The sequence below is a fragment of the Populus euphratica genome, unplaced genomic scaffold (assembly GCF_000495115.2).
Source record: "Populus euphratica unplaced genomic scaffold, PopEup_1.0 scaffold16.1, whole genome shotgun sequence".
In the NCBI taxonomy this organism is placed as follows: domain Eukaryota; kingdom Viridiplantae; phylum Streptophyta; class Magnoliopsida; order Malpighiales; family Salicaceae; genus Populus; species Populus euphratica.
In genome coordinates this window covers 1,147,966-1,167,556 of record NW_011499882.1, presented here as the reverse complement: position 1 = coordinate 1,167,556, position 19,591 = coordinate 1,147,966, and the positions used below count along the sequence as shown (strand labels likewise).

At 31.4% G+C, this 19,591-nt stretch overlaps 2 protein-coding genes across 2 annotated transcripts; both read right to left on the bottom strand.

Annotated features, from left to right (window-relative positions):
- Positions 1 to 4,897: 4,897 nt before the first annotated feature.
- Positions 4,898 to 7,257, bottom strand: LOC105129714 (GDSL esterase/lipase At1g29670-like). The gene is made up of 5 exons (XM_011031895.1): positions 6,930 to 7,257; positions 6,406 to 6,530; positions 5,744 to 5,986; positions 5,277 to 5,523; positions 4,898 to 5,184 (listed from the first exon to the last, which is right to left on the bottom strand). Exons 1-5 carry the CDS (start codon positions 7,186 to 7,188, stop codon positions 4,898 to 4,900), a joined length of 1,161 nt encoding a protein of 386 aa, XP_011030197.1. The 5' UTR covers positions 7,189 to 7,257.
- A 456-nt stretch (positions 7,258 to 7,713) lies between these two features.
- On the bottom strand, positions 7,714 to 18,659 carry LOC105129627 (GDSL esterase/lipase At1g29670-like). The gene is made up of 6 exons (XM_011031762.1): positions 18,328 to 18,659; positions 17,895 to 18,019; positions 17,130 to 17,372; positions 16,677 to 16,923; positions 16,412 to 16,585; positions 7,714 to 7,823 (listed from the first exon to the last, which is right to left on the bottom strand). Exons 1-6 carry the CDS (start codon positions 18,578 to 18,580, stop codon positions 7,732 to 7,734), a joined length of 1,134 nt encoding a protein of 377 aa, XP_011030064.1. The 5' UTR covers positions 18,581 to 18,659; the 3' UTR covers positions 7,714 to 7,731.
- Between the last annotated feature and the right edge of the window lie 932 nt (positions 18,660 to 19,591).

Sequence of the window (19,591 nt, the reverse complement as noted above, 5' to 3'; positions counted from 1 at the left end):
CTGTTAGGATGCTGGCATGCAAACCCGACAAGATAAAAGATAAGAGACCGGATAAAATGAGAAATGGAACACACAAGAATTTACGTGGTTCACCCAATTGGGCTACGTCCACAGACAAGTATAGAAGGATTTTACTAAGTAATATGAGAATTACAACCTCTCTCGAATAATAGGAGAAAAATTAAGAATCTCTCTATTATTAGGAGAAAACACCTCACTTACTCTATCACAAATACCTCACAATTTTGTGGGATTACTCTCTCTTCACTCTCTTCTTCTTCTCTCTATTTTGGTGTGCATATAGGCTTGAATGCATTGCCTATTTATAGGCAAGAGTGAGGGTATAATGGTCATAAATTTAGGAGGAATATATGCCTAACAACTCATCCTCCACTCATACTCCACCAATTACAACTCATCTCCCACTCAAATCCCATCAATTATGCCACCTAATTAAATGGCTTTACATATAAGAGGGAAAATCTCAAGAGGGATTGCTAGCTTTTGGGAGAATAAGCTTTTAGGAGAAGAAGCTACTAATTCAAACCCTCAAGGCTACGGTTTCCCTTAACTTTTTTTTTAATGGGGGCTGGGGCTGGGGCTGCGACTGCGTGGTGAGGGATGGGTTTTTTAGGGTGGCTCTTTTTTTCTTTTCATTTCTTTCTCTGGCCCTCTCCCCCCGTAAGTAAATTCCCCACCCCTTTAGTGAAACATGGTATTTATAGAAAAAATATTACTAGGTTTTCATACGGGTCTCTCAACTTTTTTTTTATATAAATTTTAATTTTTTTTAATTTATTTTATATTTTTAAAAACAATCAATATCAATATTGATCCAATAAAAAAAACCAGTGATTATAATGCTTTTTTTTCTTTTCATTTTTTTCTCTAGCCCTCTCCCCCCATAAGTAAATTCCCCCCTCTTATTTTTCATTGTAGCATGGTATTTATAGGAAAAGTGTTACCAGGTTTTCATACTGGTCCCTCAACTTTTCTATTCCTTTTTTTTTATAAATTTTGATTTTTTTTTATATTTTTGAAAGCAATCAATATCAACATTGATTCAATAAAAAAAATCAGTGATCATAAAATTTACGCGTTAAAGGTTAAACGTGTTTCAAATACCTTTGAAAATTTAAATTTTTTTTAGAATGATGCTGAAAATACTAAAAACAATACATATATATCAAAAATGCATTTTTTTAGGGTTTTCATTGTTTTCTTGTTGTTTTTTTTTATTTTTATGAAATTTTATAAAAAATATGGATAAAAAATTGGATGGGAACATTTGGTTTATGTTGTTTCCAATTATTGCTTCTACTATTTGCTCATTATTGTTAGACTTGGTTACTATCTTGTATCTATCTAGCATTCTAGTTTTCAGGTTTGTTAGAGAATAATATAAATCATATCCTAAGATCTCACCTAACAACTTAAGCTATTGAGTTGAGATGGTTCCTGATTTTTTTTTATTTTTATGAAATTTTATAAAAAATATGGATAAAAAATTGGATGGGAACATTTGGTTTATGTTGTTTCCAATTATTGTTTCTACTACAAGATAATGTGGATTTGTGTAAGTTTCAAGCTTAAAGGGCTTTCACTTGAAGGAGTGTGTTGGAAAATAATATAAATCATATCATAGGCCCTCACCTGACAGTTTAAACTTTTAGGTGAGATGATACTTTGACAAAGTTCTTTAAATGATGTGTGAAATTCTGCTTCATATTTGTCTTTTCAGCTACTTGGTTGCTTCAGAATTTAGTCCGTGGATTCTATAGGTGAGATGGTTCTTTGACAAAGTTCTTTAAATGATGTGTGAAATTCTACTTCATATTTGTCTTTTTAGCTGCTTGGTTGCTTCAGAATTCAGTCCGTGGATTCTATTTTTTGGTTCCCCTTCAGTTGTTTTTAGATATGCGGCGGTTGTTTTTGGGTTCTATAAATTGTGATGCAGAAGTTGTTAATACAAATTGTGGTGAAGCATAGGGCTAGTTGTGGATTCTTTATTGTCTTTGTTTGTTTGGATTGATCAAAAGAAATATTTTTTCTAGCATTACTTGATTTATTTTTGTTATAAATTATCGAGGTTACTTCATCACATAATTATTTTCAGCCTCCAAGCCAGTTTTTTAGCCTTTGAAAATGTGTTTGGTATTGTGATTGTTGTTGTGGTTGTGATTTAAAAAAAATTATTTTATAAAAAGTACTTTTAGTTGAAATTAATTTAAAAAAATATATATTTAATTAAAACTGCTGTTGAAATTGAAATGGATAAAAAGTAGTTTAGTGTGTTTGGTTAAAAATGCTTTTAAAATTAAGGTTATAAAATAATTTTAAAAAATATATATTAATATTAATGATTTTTAATAAAAATATTATAGATTTAACTATTGTTATTACATCATAAAATAAATAATATTTTATATAATTTTTTTTACTATTTCATTAAAATATTTACGATTCCATCATATATGAAATATATCCAACAAAGACTGTAATTTTTTTGGTTTCTTAAGCATACCATAACATTAGGTAAATATAATCAGGAATAAAATTAAAATTGTGAGTAAATTTTATAAATGTTATATCATTAAACGATTTTTATTTAATTTATATAGTCTAAACACTAATTTTTTAAATAAAATATAATTAAAAAATTAAATTTTTTAACTGTTGACCTATGCACGTCAACGGTGCAGAGTGAAGTAATTCACTCTGCACTGTTTACTGCACTGTCGACTTTTGTGTTTAGAGTGAATTGTGCCTAAAACTTTTCTCTTGTTACTCGCTCTCTTTCCTCTTCTCTTTTTGGGTTTGCCCAAACAGAATCCATCACCACTAGCAACAAACCCTGCATTCCCTGAACAATCCAACCTTGCTGGTTGCCCATTAGACCTTCCCAGTGAGCTCTTTCATGGTATTAATTCAGCCTGTGACAGTGGCTCCTCTGTAATTTAGTACCTTCACAGGACTCCTTGTTGTCCTATTCTTGGAGTTTGCTTTACTCTGCTTTAGTATTACGTTGTTTTAGGAAGCAGGAGAGAAGCATGTCTCTCTCTCTAGTTTCTCCTGTACTGCGAAGTTTGCACCTCCCTATTTCTCAAAAACCCCGACTTAACAATCGTTCATAGTTAGAAGCATAGCAGCAATTAGGAAAGAGCTTTTCTTTATTAGTCTGGCTTCTAAAGCAAAAAACTAGTATAATAACGCAAAGGCAAGCTTTGTTTCCCTTAATTCATGCTGCTTCCGGCTCATACTACAGCCATACTACTTCTAATTCTTTCCTTTATCATTAGTTAAGCTAATAATAACTGCAGGTGTATCTTTTTTCTTCTGATATAATTTCCTCTCCACCTCTCAACTGTTCACGTGAACAGTTGAGCAGCTAAACCACTCAAAAGCATGTGAACTCTACTTTTGTTAAATCATGGTCACACTCGCAATTTAAATGGGTCCCTCCAAATCCAAACTCAGTTTTTAACTTAACTAAACGTTAAATATTTGCAGTTGAGTGTGTACCTCAGCCGCAGCCTCAATGCCAAACGCCTTCTAATAATCATAGGCTTCTTGCTAATAAAAAATGAACAAGCAAGGAAGAATTGAAGCATGCCATGTTGGACTTAGATTGGTTTATTCATCTATCATTCCATTGTTGTTAAATTTCTATTGGATCAAGAAGAACTTCTCGGAAAGAAATTAAAAAGAAGAAAGGAAAAAACTATTTACTTTAATTATCAATAAATCAAAATAATTTGATCAAAATAAATTTTGATATTAAAACAAAACTCTAAGATTAAAATTTATTAAAATATATTATTGATACAAATAAATCATATATTATTAACTAATCAAGTTTAAAGAAATGTCTAGTGCCGAGAAATAAAAAATCCTATAGTAATTTGTTATCTAGAATATTAAGAATAGGAAATAAAGACGATGCTAAATTTAGACTTTAAAACTATTATGATTTAATTTAATAAAATAAAAAAAAAATTATGAAAAGAGATTTGCTTTGAATTTTAAATGAAACCAACAAATAAAAATATAATCTAAAAAAATAATTAAAATAATTAACAAAAAATATAATTTATTTTAGATAGGATGTATTAGAGGTAATATATATTCCTCTTACATGACTAATTTTTTATTCAAAATCTCACAAATTATTAGATTTTTAAATGAATAATACTAGAGAACAACTCTAAACTTTATTATTATATAGCGTTATAATTAAACCCAATCCCCTCTCATGTTTAGAAGGCAAATTTATCATTCGATGATATACACATCAAGATTGACGGTTCTATTTTTTCTAGAACTTTATAATCAATAACATAAGCATCTGCATCCATATTATTCCCTCCCCTTGCCAATGAATGGCGATGTGCATACGGACACACTTTCTTTTTATGACCATATTGGCCCCACTGGAAACATACTAGATGAAGTAGTTTTTTCTCGGTTATTGACCAATAAAATGGTTAATATGATGATCGATAGGAAGAATGTAGGATGTTTTTTTTTTTTCAATACTAGTAATCACTACTTGATGGTTAAGGGGCCTTCCTTTTTATCCTCAGATGATCCAATTCTCCTTCCTTTTTTATCCTCTCTTTCAGCTTTGTTGGTATATTATAACTTCAAAATAATAATAATTAAAAAAGTAAACAGAAAATTGTATGAATTTGACTTATTGCAGCATTTGAACATAGTGCTGATATCACAGATGATAGAAACATTGTCAACGATCGTTAACAACATTGTCAACCACTCTTCTCCGAAAAGCATACAAAAAAAAAAAAGGACACTTGAATGGTAGATATCTTTTAAATAAAAGTACGAAGGGCCCTGGTAGCCCTACCCTCAGCCAACTACCAGTCTTAATCATAATATTTTAATCATCCTTAATTTTATTTTCTGGTTCGCTCCTGCCAATCGTACTGCAACCATCGGCTCCATCATTTGAGACCTTAGCTAATTCACTGATATCATATGGATATGCATCAACAGCAAATTGACGTTTATATGCCCTTTTCGCAAAGATCCTAGCTCTAGCTTCAGTATAGTGGGCTCCGTCCCAGTACACATGCTCATCACTGTTGAGGCATGGACAAGTAAGAGCTACACATGGTATTTGTCCAGTAGGAACGTCACAACAGGCCTTGTCGGTGATTTTGAAACCTGCAAATCAAGCAAAAGTAAAATTAGAAGGCCATGGCGACGTCTGTCTTGATGATAAACCATTAACCCCCTCGAAAGAATACAAATATTACCTAAATCTGTATAATTTTCAGAATCAATTTCGTAGGAGTTTATGTAAGTAAATTTAGCTACGGGAAGTTTGGCATTAAGCTTTGCGATAACTTTTTGAAGCTTGTTGTTGAAAAGTTGAACAGCATGGTTGAGTTTTTCTACACATGAAAATTCATCTGCGCCAAATATTTGGATATATGATGGCATACAACCTATCCGAATAAGTCCAAAGACGGCTATCTTTCTTGCTCCTTCCTTGTACAAGCTCTGACATTGTCAAGAAGAAGAATGGAAAGAGGCACTATTAGTAAGTTAGTTTATAGCCACTATCATTAAAAAAAAAGGATTTTATAGTCAAAATTAAATCACGTTTTAAATCTCATAAAATAACTTAGGATTATCGCTACTTTTATCTGGTTTTGAACACACACACACACAGTCCTAACAAATCAGCTTTTTTGGAGGAATGATTTTTCAAGGAACTAACCTCTAGTTGAATTTCATAAGTTTGAACAAGAAGCTGTGCAAATTGTTCAGGAGTGTAGATCTTGCTGCTATTGTAGCCTTCGCCATAATAGTTGTTGAGATAGTCATTGTAACCCATTTCAACAGCATATATGCATTGGCCAAGATACTTCTTTGCAACATCTGCACCCCCCAGTTCTTTGGCAATCCGTGATGCTATAATCTTGTGGTTAAATAACTGAAGATCCATGGTGTATCGTTGTCCCTTTCCATACAAAAGAATCGTATTGTTAGTGCTGCAAATTAAGATATAAATATTCTTACGGATTTAGTTAAGTAGTGTATATTTATTATCTTTATTAAAAGAAGTTGATTCGCTTTATTATATTGGGAAATGCAGGGCGTATGTTTTCACAAAAATATATTTTGATCGAAAAAAAATAATTTGAAAAACCATCCTCAATCATTAAAAAAACCGATTAATTTAGTGTTTGTTTAACTCATATAAACTCTGAAAAACGGGATGGCCATCAAGAAGATAACGAACCTAAGAAAAATGGGAACCAGCAGGTACTACTTCATAAATTTTAGAAAATGTTGGATTTTATTTCATGTTCTAAAAGGAATATACTGAAAGATTTTAATATATTCGTAATTTAAAGGCATATGAGTGTTGGCAATCACCAGAAGAGATCCTGTCATGTCAAGAATGCCACCTCCAGAAGATGCATAATTTACACCATTCATAAAATCCCTGCAGTTCCCCGTCCCAAAGGGTGGAATGTAATTTTCGAAACCTAATTGTTCAGCTGAAACAAAAGCTCTGCTAAATTAGCTCAATGACTCAATCCAAATATAAATATATATAGTTGTTCATTCATAGCATAACCCTTGCTATTATAACATTTTTTAGATTATTAAACTCGAACTGCATGTCTTTAACATTTTACACAAAAGTTTGGACAATCTATGGCACAAAGTGTTTTAATATTGAGTAAATCGTTAAGTAATTTATATAGGGTATTTATTTTTAAAGATCAAATGATGTGAAAATGAGCAGAAAATGGTAAAAATGAAACTGAAACAAAATTTATAATTTAATCCAAGAAAACTACTTTCCTAGCTAAAGAGAAAGAATTCGTTTTTGGTAAGAGAAACCAAACGAAGATTTTTTGTGTAATTATAAGAGAAGAGAGGAAGCTGCAGACCAATCACGTCGGCTAAGTTGAGTCCATTGCTACACCTTCCTGTAGACCCATAAGGAAAGTCTACACCGTAAGGTAAATAAGAGGCTTTCACATCTGTTACAAGAGCCATATTGTTCCCATTATCGAACAACGAATCTCCAAAGATGAAGAGACAAGGCACTTGTGGTGATGATCCACAAGCTCGGTGTTGACAGTTTGATAGCGCCAACAAAATAGACAACAATATTATCGTCCATTTCTTAAGCCCAGTACTTGCCATTGACAAGCACTACGTACATGAGACGAGGAGGAAGAATAGGTGAGTAGCTAGCTAGGGAAGAGTAGTTCGAGATTAAACAAACCAAGACTATTTATAGATGGATAGGGCGCGGTAGGTAGGCTACCTATTTATAGATGGATAGGGCGCGGTAGGTTGTTGGCTAATTTAATTGATTTATTTAATTTTATTAAAAGTGAAGAAAGGAGTGGAAAATGGGCTCTTGGTTAACAAAGAATTTGCCTTGGATAATGCATGACGGGATATCATCCACGCCTTTCTTAACAAAAGTAGTTCTTCTTTTGGAGTGTTCATAAAGTACATTTTCTCAGTTATAACTAATAAAATGGTTAATATGATGATCGATCGATAGGAAGTAGGGTTTTTTTTTCTCTCCCAAAACTAGCTAGTAATCATTACTTTATGGTTAAGGGGCCTCCCTTTTCATCTGAAAAGCATACAAAAAAACAAGAAAAAAGAAACTTGAATGGTAGATATCTTTTAAATAAAAATACGAAGACCCCCTAAGTCAATCACCGGTCTTCATCATAATATTTTACTGTCACACGTGCTCCAACCACCGGCTTCATCATTTGAGACCTTAGCTAATTCACTGATATGATATGGACATGCATCAACAGGAAATTGACGTTTATCTTAAGAAAGAAGTGGCCAATTTCCTTGCAAAAATATGCTCACTTTTACACGTGGTAATTCCATCAAAATCTTTTCATTAGTTGGGAGAATAATTCGCAAGAATCACATTTTTTAAAGAACATATTAAAGAGAATTGGATTTGATTAGAATGTATGGTTGGTTAACAAGGATTGTTTTTTTAGAAAAGCAAATAATATATCATCAAATATTTAATATAATTCCACGAGATTTAGTTTAGGGATTCTAAATGGCATAGTTAATTCCATGGGACAAGGGTCCACCAGCATATGAATTAAGTTCTAGAGCATGAACATGGCTCAGGAATCAGGAAGGACCTTTTGTTAATCAAAAAAGAAAGAAAGAACCATTGCCTTTCCTTTTTGAGTGAAAAAGACGTAATACGCAGGATGACTCAGGGTTGATAACCATGTAAAATCAAAATTCAAATCAAATTCAAACACGACTCCCAATCAGATATAATCTTTACCTAGAATAGAACTCCTGCTATTCTAGATATGTATCCCACCATGATTCTCTTTTAATTATAATTATAATTATAATCATTGTAAATTACTTTACTGTAACCAAATATATTTTTATTATAATTATCAATCCCTACTGTGGCATGTTCTTCACGTGGTATCTATTGATGATTTTTTATTTGTTTTTACTTTGATTAGTTTTTTGAAGTCGCTATCTAATATTATAGTTATTAGAAAATATATTTAGTCTTCCAAAAATTTTAAATCAAGAAACTAGTTGTGTAAAGAGAAAGCATTAGCACCTCTAATATGCCTTATATAAGGTAAACTACTTGATATTTAGTTTGTTTTATAATTGCTATGGTATTCGTGTTTTCTAATCCCATCAGTTTTTTTAAGATAAGTTTACTATGATGAACAAACTTGGACTCAAGGTCTTAAAAGAAAGAACTTTTGGTCTGTAGATCATACCCTTAGATATGTCTATAAAGTACCAAAGAGAACTAATGCAGATCTCTTGAAATCTGCGTTTGATTCAAACTAAATTTATAACCTATGATTCATGAGATAGGTAGAAATCCAAAGAGATCATGTGTGCTTTAAAAGCTCATTTTTCCCTTAAGATTTCAAGATGTCACTCGTAAATCACAAGAAGGAGGGACAAAGATTCAGAAATCTGGAAACATTCAAAGCGCTTTAAAAGTCTATTTTTGCTTTAGTGTTTCATACTCATGGCTCATAAACTGTGAAGTAAAAAATTAAAATATCATTGATTCTAATCGAGGCTTCTTTCAAGGATGTATGATGATGACTTATTATTCCAAGAATATTATTTTGGATATTTACCACTTAGATTTTCTTTATCCAAACATTAACAACGAATAATAACAAGTTATTCCTAACAATATTTTGGATATTCATCCCTTTAGGATTTCTTTATTCAAACATTAACGGTGAATAATAACAAGTTATTTCTAATAATATTTTGGATATTCATCCTTTTGGAATTTCTTTATCCAAACATTAGCGGTGAATAATAAATGAATTCTCCCAAAATAAAATTTTTGTATTTTTTGGAATATTGGCCAATACCCTTTAAAGTTTTACAAACATGTTGTAAAATCCAAAAATGCAAGAAAATAATTTTTTTATTATGTTTAAGAAATTCGTATAAAAATACATTTTTCAAAACTTTAAAAATTTATTTTTTTTATAAAAAAAGTTCAAAATATGTTAGAATATTGGCCATATGCAATAAAAAAAATATTTTTTTATATTTTTTTATCAAAAAACACAAGCATCAACAACTAATTGCAATTAAAGACAACAAACCTTATGCATATATTCTTAAAGTTTGCAAGAAAATGAACAATCCAGAAAAAAAAAACAACATGTATGGCTCTTCAAACCCAACTCGGTTATTGGCCCAAACCAGATACCAGTTCCGCCACTGTAGTATGCATATGCATGTTATGGTGGCTAGGAAATTAAATTTGCAAAAGTGATAAGAGTGTAGGGCACTTACCTGATAGCTGACGAGCGAAGATGATGATGCTGCATTTTCTTACACCTAATCAGTCATCACTGATTCTGAAGACAATGATGAAATCTGGTAATTGGTATCGCACAACCAGTCATCACTGATTTAAAAGACAATGACGAACACTGGTATCACTAATTCAGAAGACAATGACGAACGCTAGTAATTGGTGTTGGTCTCTGTCTTTCTCTTTTTGCCGATGTTTTTTTTTAGAGACGACGAAGACGATAATAAAGGTGTGATGTGCTAGTAAAATGGATGTTCTTCCCTTTATGTTTTCTTGCTCCTTCTCTGTTTTCTTATGAGATGTTGCTTCGGTTAATACCTATGAAAGAAAACATTGCACTGCTGGAGGATAAGAAAATTAAAGACAGAAGTGAAGGGACGAAGGCAATGACGAGGGTGTGCTGGTTGGTCCCTCTGTGCTTTTTTTTGTTTATGTTCTTTCCTTCTACTCGTCCCTGTTGTGCTATTCTATATTCATTTGTTTCTATGGTTTTCTTTCCCATGCTTCCTCTTTTTCTCTCTTTGTATTTTTTGTTCATTCTTCCTCAAACTTGCATCTATTTTATCTCTACTTAGAAGAGCTGGTTGCTACTACTATAGTTAACATGCTCTCTATAAGAAAGGGGAGTGAGGGTTGGTGCTTACTAGGCTTCTCGGTGAGAGGGAGGCTAGTTTGGGAGGAGATGATGGTCATGGTTTGGGGAGAAAAGATTGTGGCTTTAATAGGGTTCTTTGGTTTTGCAAGGAAAAAATGGAGATGGGGACTAACAGAGAGGAGAGCTGCTACATTTTGAAGGAGAGATGGGGGACGAAAAGGGCCTCTGCGAAAGAAAAAGAGAGAATGAGTGGTTGCCTTTGTTGGCTAGGAAAGGGAGAAGGGAGGTTGGTGTCTGGTGGCTCAGGAAGAAAAAAGAGTATATTTTTTTTATCTTTAGGGTTTTTTATGTTTGGCTCCTTTTTTAAAAAAAATTACTTCCCTTGTGAATATTTTTAATATTTTTCTCCACCTCTTACAGAGGTTCACTTATATAGAAAATCTCTACATGTGCTACTTAAGAAAATATCACAATAATTATTGTAGAGATTATCTACTATAACCAACACCAACAAATCTTATATATACGGTATTTTATATTACAATAATTATTTTTCATAACGAATACGAATCAAATCATATATATATAGTATTTTATATTTCAGTAATTATATATGATTTAGTAACCATTTCCTTAGATATATTGTTTCCTTAATATTAGCCATGATACTTTATGTTATCATTACATGTAAATAATTATTTATTTATTTTTAAAAATTTATTAAAACATGAGTAAAAAATTGGGTAACAACACCTATAATTTAGTCAATATATATACTTCACTAGAATCACCGTAATGGTGTAGTCTTAAAGCCAATATACTTGCCATCTATATTCTTCTTCATGGTATTAAAGCCATACATGTAACAACTATACACACATTTTTTTTTCTTCTCTCATAAAAGCCATTGATTCCTCTGCTGGTGTTGTAGTTCCCAGCCATTCCGGGTTCATGTCTATCAAACTTAATAGAACCAACTATCCACTATGGCTTGCTTAAATTGTTCTGATTCTAAAAAGCAAGAATTTGATGGGATTTGTCAAAGGTACAAATTCTTACCCACTAGAATTCAAACATAATTCTAACGATACCGTAACAACTGAAGTGGATCATAGGTACGCTACTTGGCATCAACAAGACCAGATGATCCTTAATTGGATCAACAACTCTCTTTCTCCAATTGTATTGTTTATAGTGGTTTGATTCACATCGTCACAAGCTACATGGCCCTCGAGAAGAGATATGCTTCTCAGTCGAAAAATAAAATTTTGCAGCTCCGACAGGACTTACTCACTTTAAAAGGGGAAGGTCTTTCTATCTTAGATTTTATGGACACGATAAATTAGATTGTTGATAATCTTGCCTTAGCAGGAAAACCAGTTGATGATGATGAACTTGTCAACATAATCCTGAGCAATGTTGACCTGGCATATAAAGTTACAATCAGCTCTGTACAAGCCCGTGACACTTTTATATCCTATAATGATCTTGTCATTTTATTGCTTAATATAGATATGAGGTTCAAGGCGCAACAAACACCATCTCTTAAGGCAAGTCCCATTGCCATGTACGCACCCAAAGCTACACAAAGCAATAACCGTGGTTGTAATTCTGTGCACTATCGTGGATCCAATATGCGAGGTAGAGGACCATTTGGATTATCTTCATGGTCCATTACTAGATTCTACTGTTGGTAACTGAACCATCTGATTAGCCTTAAAATTATACAAACTGTCAAACGTCACCCACGTGGCGTCGAGTGATTTTTTATTTGTTTATATTTTAATTGGTTTGTTGAAGTTGTCATCTAATATTTAATTAAAAACTACTAAAAAATTCAAATGTTATCAAAAATTTATGGGTAAGAAACTGTTTGTGGCTAAAAAAGATATTAGCACACTCTATCTGAAAAAAGCTGCTTTATAACTTTGATATGTTAAAAAAAATTTAAAAATTTTATTTTTTCATTGAATATTATAACTACAACTTATGTATAAATTTAAAATTTATAATTCTTTATCGTGAGCAAATTAAAATATTAAATTCTTCTTTTGTCTTTACAACGCAATTTTATCAAGTAAAAAAAAAACATCCAAAAATTAATAAATAAAAAAATCAAAGCACACACATTTATTTTTACTATATATGTATTTTTTTCATCCACATTTATAAAATACAAATTATAAAAACTTAAACTAAACAAATATTATTTTAAATAATTTAAAAATTATAAAATAATTCAAAACAGTGTTAGGCTGACTTCTGGTACGTTGAAGCAGTGGCAGCAGGTGGACCTCATGCACCACCACCACGCAGCAGGTGGACCTCATGCACCACCACCACTGGCGGTGCATGGATCCACGTGTTGCTGCTGGATAACAAGGTAAATAGGGGAGTTTGGCCTGCCTTTTTCTTCTCTACCCTGTTAGCGGTGAGGCAACGAATGGCAGTTGATTTTAGTTTTTCTTTTCTTTACAGATTTGCTTCTCTTTCTCTTCTTCTCTGTTTTGGATCTGCCTCTCTCTACATATTTCTCTTCCCTCACCATCACAACCCTCAAATCTAACGGTTGCAATATCGCTGCCCAACCTCATAGCCGTTGTGACCGATCACCTCCACAATCATCACTGAACTAACACCAACTGAAATCAATAAATCGTCGTGGCCTTCTCTAAAAAAAAATAGATATCGCGCATTAATAGCTGTTATAATATACATGAGCATTTTAGTCTATTCATAAAATTTTAAAGTTAGCGTTTACAGCTATTTATTAAGAATTGCCAGAGCCATTAAGCTGATGGCAAACTGGCAAACAAAAGCTGGTTTTTGGATTCGAGAAATAATTCCATCGAGAGCTCCACTCTTGCCTGAGATCTTTAGAGGGGCAACCTTTCCTTTGATGGATGTGTTTTTAATAAAGAAAAAGTATATGGGTGACACTGTTAGCAAGGAATGATGGCTGCATCAACGCAACAGATGACATCAGATGAATGACGTTTCTGAAACTCTTTTTTCTCTTCTCTGATCTTTAATCAAGGCCGAAAATAAATTTTATACCTTGATGTGGTTGTGACGGTTCTAAATATGACATTGTCATTGTAATATTGCAGGATTTGCAGTGTGTGTGTGTATCGGGCTTTGACACTATATATATGTAAACTTCCATGCGGAAATCTCTCCTAGCAAATGAGAACACAGATAAAATGTAAGGTTTAAAAACCAAAACTCTGATACCCAATTTCCTTTACCTGATGTGGCAACGATATATATTAAACGCTTTTTCTGTGGGTTGACGCCTATGGGCTAAACCGATTGTGTGGCTGGGATGGCAGCTCCATCGAGCTTAATTAACCTTGTTTGTTTTTATATTTTAAAAATAATTTAAAACAATTAAATTAAATTTATTTTTTATTTTAAATTAATATTTTTTAGTTTTTTTAGATTATTTAGATACGCTGATTTCAAAAATGATTTTTAAAAAATAAATAAAAATATTATTTTGGTACATTTATAAGTAAAAAATACTTTGAAAAACAACCGCAATTACACTTTAAAAGTAAAAATATTAAATGCCTAGAAAACCAAATAAAAAATGACAATGGGATGATAAATATTAGAGTTGAAAAGGTTGATGGTGCTTATTGTCGCGGGAGCATGATGTTTTTAGGGCATTGGTGACGTTTTTATACCTTTTGAGGGAGATGTGTGTTATTGGAAAGAGTTTTTGTATTTAATTATAAAATTATAACTAAGGTTTAGGAGTCGTTATATATGGTCACTGAAAACCTATGGTTTGTGAGAATCTAGATAAGAGATTAATTGTGTAAGGAGAAGACACATCACTCGCAGTGTACCCTATCTAAAACAACCTGCATTAATATTGTTTTATTATTATTCTATATCAGGTTTATATTCGTTGGCCTTTTGTAGGTTAAAGGCAGATCAACCTTTGTAAGAAAGTTTCTACCTCATTGAGTTTAATCCTAATCATTTTAAGGTTCAAACTTTAACATCGTATTTATTTTACACTTTATATCTTTAATATCTGAAGGTATACTCTATTATGTAATTTTACACCCATAAATATTAAAATCTATGTTTAAATCCAAAAACAAATTGGTAAAGGGCTTTTAATATTTTGGTCAAATCCTAATAGATAATTATAAATTGGTTATGATATCTATTTTTTTTTTTAAAAAAAGAGAAAGATGCAATTTTTTTTGTCTTTTTATGAAAATATGCTCGGAAAGTTTTTAAGATTTAACCATGTGTAACAAAATATTTTTTTTTATCTTTTGGAAAGAGAAATTAATTTAAAAGTTTTGAGATTTTTTTATTTTTTTTAGAAATGTCTTGGAGAAAAGGTATTTTAATATTGGATTTATTACAGTATAAAAATACAACCTAATATTAAACAAAATTAGTAGAAAAACATGCGAGAAAATCATAAAAAAAAATTAAAGCATTTTTGAAATTTGTTTTTCATTTTTTTAATAATAATATAATATATTACAAATAAATATATATTAAATATATATAGATTGGGTTGACTTAACTAACTAGGTCAAGCCTAGTAAGATTAGGCCAAAATTGGCATGAACAAACCTTATAGGTTGTAAAGAAATGTCAAGTGATCATTTACGTGTAAGTTTGGTTAAATTTGATGAAGAAATGAAGCATTAAATACACTTTCAAAATAGCCTCTTGAAATGTCATTTAAAAAAAAAAAAAAAAAGACAATGAACTAGAGGATGCGTCATCTAATTATTTTTTTAAGGTTTAATTTAGTCCTTCACCTTTCAATTTGTTTTTATAACACCCCTAATTGACTCTAAACTTTTGATTTAATGTAGTTTAGCCCTTTAGAAAACTTCAAATTTAACCTCAAATTTTGGTGTCTTTTCTGTTTTGCTACTTCATCTTGGATTTCTTCAATTTAGCCCCTAATTGACTATTAAGTTTTGATTTCTTTAGTTTCTCCCCTAGTTTCAATCAATTAAGCACCTATAGTTTGATACCTTTTGCAAAATAGTCATTGACTGTGAAAATTATCAATTTAACCCTTAATTAACCCCAAAACTTAATTTTTCTTACAATTTTGCTCCTGATTTCAATTAATTAACTTGATAAAAATTAATTTGATATCTTAAAATTCTAATCTTCTCAATTAAGCTCAAATTGGACTCCCAAACTTAATTTTTTACTAATTAAGCCCTACTAAAATTAATTTGCTAAAGAACCATCTCACACATAAGTTTAAGTTGTTAGGTGATGCCTCACAATATAATTTATATTATTTTCTAACATATTCTCTAAAATAAAAGTAATTTAAGTTTGAAACTTGCATAGATCCACATTACTTTGTGTTCTTAATTAGATTATAATTAAAAGAGAAAATGAAAGGATGATGAGATTTGAACTCGTAATCGTTTGATTATCAAAACTCTAATATCATATCAAAAACTATTAGGTGAGGTTTTATGATATGATTTATATTATTTTCTAATACATGACTTTACTATGTATCATTTCAAAGAACCATTTTACTTAAAAATTTAAGTTGTCAGGTGAGATTTTAATAAATAATTTATATTATTTTTTTATTATTAGAATTATTTAATTTAAAAAAGAATAAAAAAAATTATATGAATTGGATGTTTTATTCAGTAGCTAGGGTTTTTCTGTAATATTAGAATATAATGCTGATATCTTAGGTGACAGAAGCATTGTCAATAATCGTTGACAGCTATTGTCAACCAGACTTCTACGGAAAAAAACAAACCATTTGAATGATAGATAAATAAAAATACGGAGGCCCTGGTAGTGCGACCCAAATCCAACCACCAGTCTTGATCATAATATTTTACTGCCACACGTACTGCAACGATCGGCCTCATCATTCGGGACCTTAGCCAATTCGCTGATAACCGCTGGATACGCATCACCAGGAAATTGACGTTTATATGCCCTTTTCGCAAAGATCCTAGCTCTAGCTTCAGTATAGTGGGCTCCGTCCCAGTACACATGCTCATCCCTGTTGAGGCATGGATAAGTAAGAGCCGCACATGGTATTTGATCAGTAGGAACGTCACAACAGCTCTTATTGGTAAATTTGAAACCTGCAAAGCAAGCCAAAGTAAAATTCGTAGGCCATGCTGATGTCTGTCTTGATGATCAACCGTTAACCCCAAAACAAAAGTTAAATACTACCTAAATCTGTATAATTTTCAGAATCAATTTCGTAAGAGTTTATGTAAGTAAATTTGGCGCCGGGAAGGTTGGCATTAAGCCTCGGGAGAGCTTTCTGAAGCTCGTTGTTGAAAAGTTGAGCAGCATGGTTGAGTTTGTCTACACATGAAGATTCATTAGCGCCATATATTTGTTTGTATGCTGGCATACAGCCCATCCGAATAAGTCCAAACACGGCTACCTTTCTTGCTCCTTCGTTGTACAATCTCTGGTATTGGCAAGAACAAAAAGGGAAGAGGCGCTATTAGTTAGTTTATGGTCACAATTAATTTGGAATGATTTTTCATGGAACTAACCTCTAGTTGATGGTACTCATTTGTGTTCTTTTTTGCTAGATTAACATTAGCTAAATGGTACTCTGGTTTTATTAATAAAACTACTCAATTATTACTTATATATATATATATAACATACCTCTAGTTGAATTTCATAAGTTTGAATAAGAAGCTGTGCAAATTGTTCAGGAGTGTAGATCTTGCTGCTATTGTAGCCTTCGCCATAATAGTTGTTGAGATAGTCATTGTAACCCGTTTCGACAGCATATATGCATTGGCCAAGGTACTTCTTTGCAACATCTGCACCCCCCAGTTCTTTGGCAATCCGTGATGCTATAATCTTGTGGTTAAATAACTGAAGATCCATGGTGTATCGTTGTCCCTTTCCATACAAAATAATCGTATTGTTAGTGCTGCACATTAAGAGATAAATATTCTTACTGAATTAATTAGTTAAGTAGTATATATTTATTATCTTTAATAATAAAAGAAGTTGGTTCGCTTTATTATATTGGGAAATGCGGTGCGTATGTTTGTTTTTTTTTTAAAAAAAATGATGGATTAAAAAAATATCAAAGCAATACAATTTGATATATTTTTTTATATATTTTTATATTAATTTCATTTAAAAACATAAAAAAAACATTAATTGCTCAAGTAAATTTTAAGAATACTTTCAAATGCAGATATATAGCGCATTACAAAACATAATTTTTAAAAAAGAAAAAAGAAAAACAGATCAGATGGCCATCAAGAAGATTACACATCAAAGGATTACGTCATAAATTTTAGAAAATGTTAGATTTAATATATATATATATATATATATATATAGAGACACACACACACAACGAAAGATTTTAATGCATTGGTAATTAAGAGGCATAAAAGTGTTGGCAATCACCAAAAGATATCCAGTCATATTCAGAATGCCACTTCCACCAGATGCATAATTTACACCATTCATAAACTCCCTGCAATTTCCCTTACCGAAGGGTGGAATGTAATTTTCAAAGCCCAATAGGTCAGCTGAAACAAAAATTGTACTAAATTAGTTCAATGACTGAAAAAATATATACTTGTTTATTCATAGCACAAAGTTTGGAACGTCGCACAAAGAGTTTTAAAATTGAATCAGCCCATTAAATAATTTATACATTTTTTTTTGAAGAAAAAAAGGGATGAAACATTGAGCAGCAGATAGTAAAAAGCAAACTGAAACCAGATCTTTAATTTAATCCGATTTTTTCCCTTAAAAAGTAGCTTAATTCCTAGCTAACGAGAAAAACATCGTACAAAAATTTTATGTTTATAAGAGAAGAGAGGTCGCTGCAGACCAATCGCGTCCGCTACGTTGACGCCATTGCTACACCTTCCTGTAGACCCATATGGAAAGTCTACACCGTAAGGTAGATAATCAACTGTCACATCTGTTTCAAGGTCCAGATTGTTCCCATTATCAAACACTGAGTCTCCAAGGATGAAGAGACAAGGAACTTGAGGTAATGATCCACAAGCCCACTGTTGCCAGTTTGATACCCCCACCACAATAGACAGCAATATCCTCCATGCCTTGAGTCCACTTGCCATTGACAAGAAACATGCAACGAGAAGAGGAAACAGAAATAAGGAAGGAAGGAGGGGGAGGAAGGAGTAGCTAGGGAAGGGTGCTTTGAAATAAACAAACAAAGACCTTCTTATAAATGGGTGGACACAAGTAACAACACGGGAAAAAAACAAAAAATCTAATGCAAAACTTCATTATTGAATACTATGTTTTAAAGTAACTGTTTTGAGGATTAAAACTCTTTAAATAAACTTAAAACTTAAACTTAACCCAAATGTAAAAATAAAAATGAAAAATAACAAAACTTGCTCAAACAACACATTTTAAACCACATTTGAAGTTTTGTCGAACATTTGCTAGTTATAGATATATAATTTATTTTGAGATCTTTTTACCAAATTTAAATATATTTAACAGTCAAATAAAAAGTTATAAGCTTTTTTATTTAGCTAATTATTTTGTATAACTCCATAATTATCCCCACAAGACTATTTATAAAGTGTTGTTAAGACAGATCCAACTGACAAATTAGAACTATTTATTATTAAAAAAAAGAATTGAGATATTTATTTATTAGATTATGGTATTTTAAACTAATTTATAAAATTGAGATGAAAAGCATATTCAGTGTTATTAGATTCTCAATAAACCATCTCAATTCAAAAATTTAAATTTTTAGATAAGATTTTAATATATAATTTATATTATTTTCTAACACATCATTTAAATAAAAACTCGTTAACTTGAAACTTACATAGATCAACCACTACCATTTGTTTAATCTTATCAAATAGAATGAGGTTAGGGTTTGTGTTTGGTTTAATTGTGCTTTAAAAAGTGAAAATATGAAAAAGCCATTAGATGTGTATAATTCTTTTTTTCTTTTAATTTAAAAGTAATATTATCATTTCACTATGCTTTAAAAATATAAAAAAAATATCAATTTATCTCCTGTCAATACGACAATGACTAATGGACCATTGCAAAAAAATCATATTGATTTTGAAAAAAAAACAAAATAGTCATTTCACTAT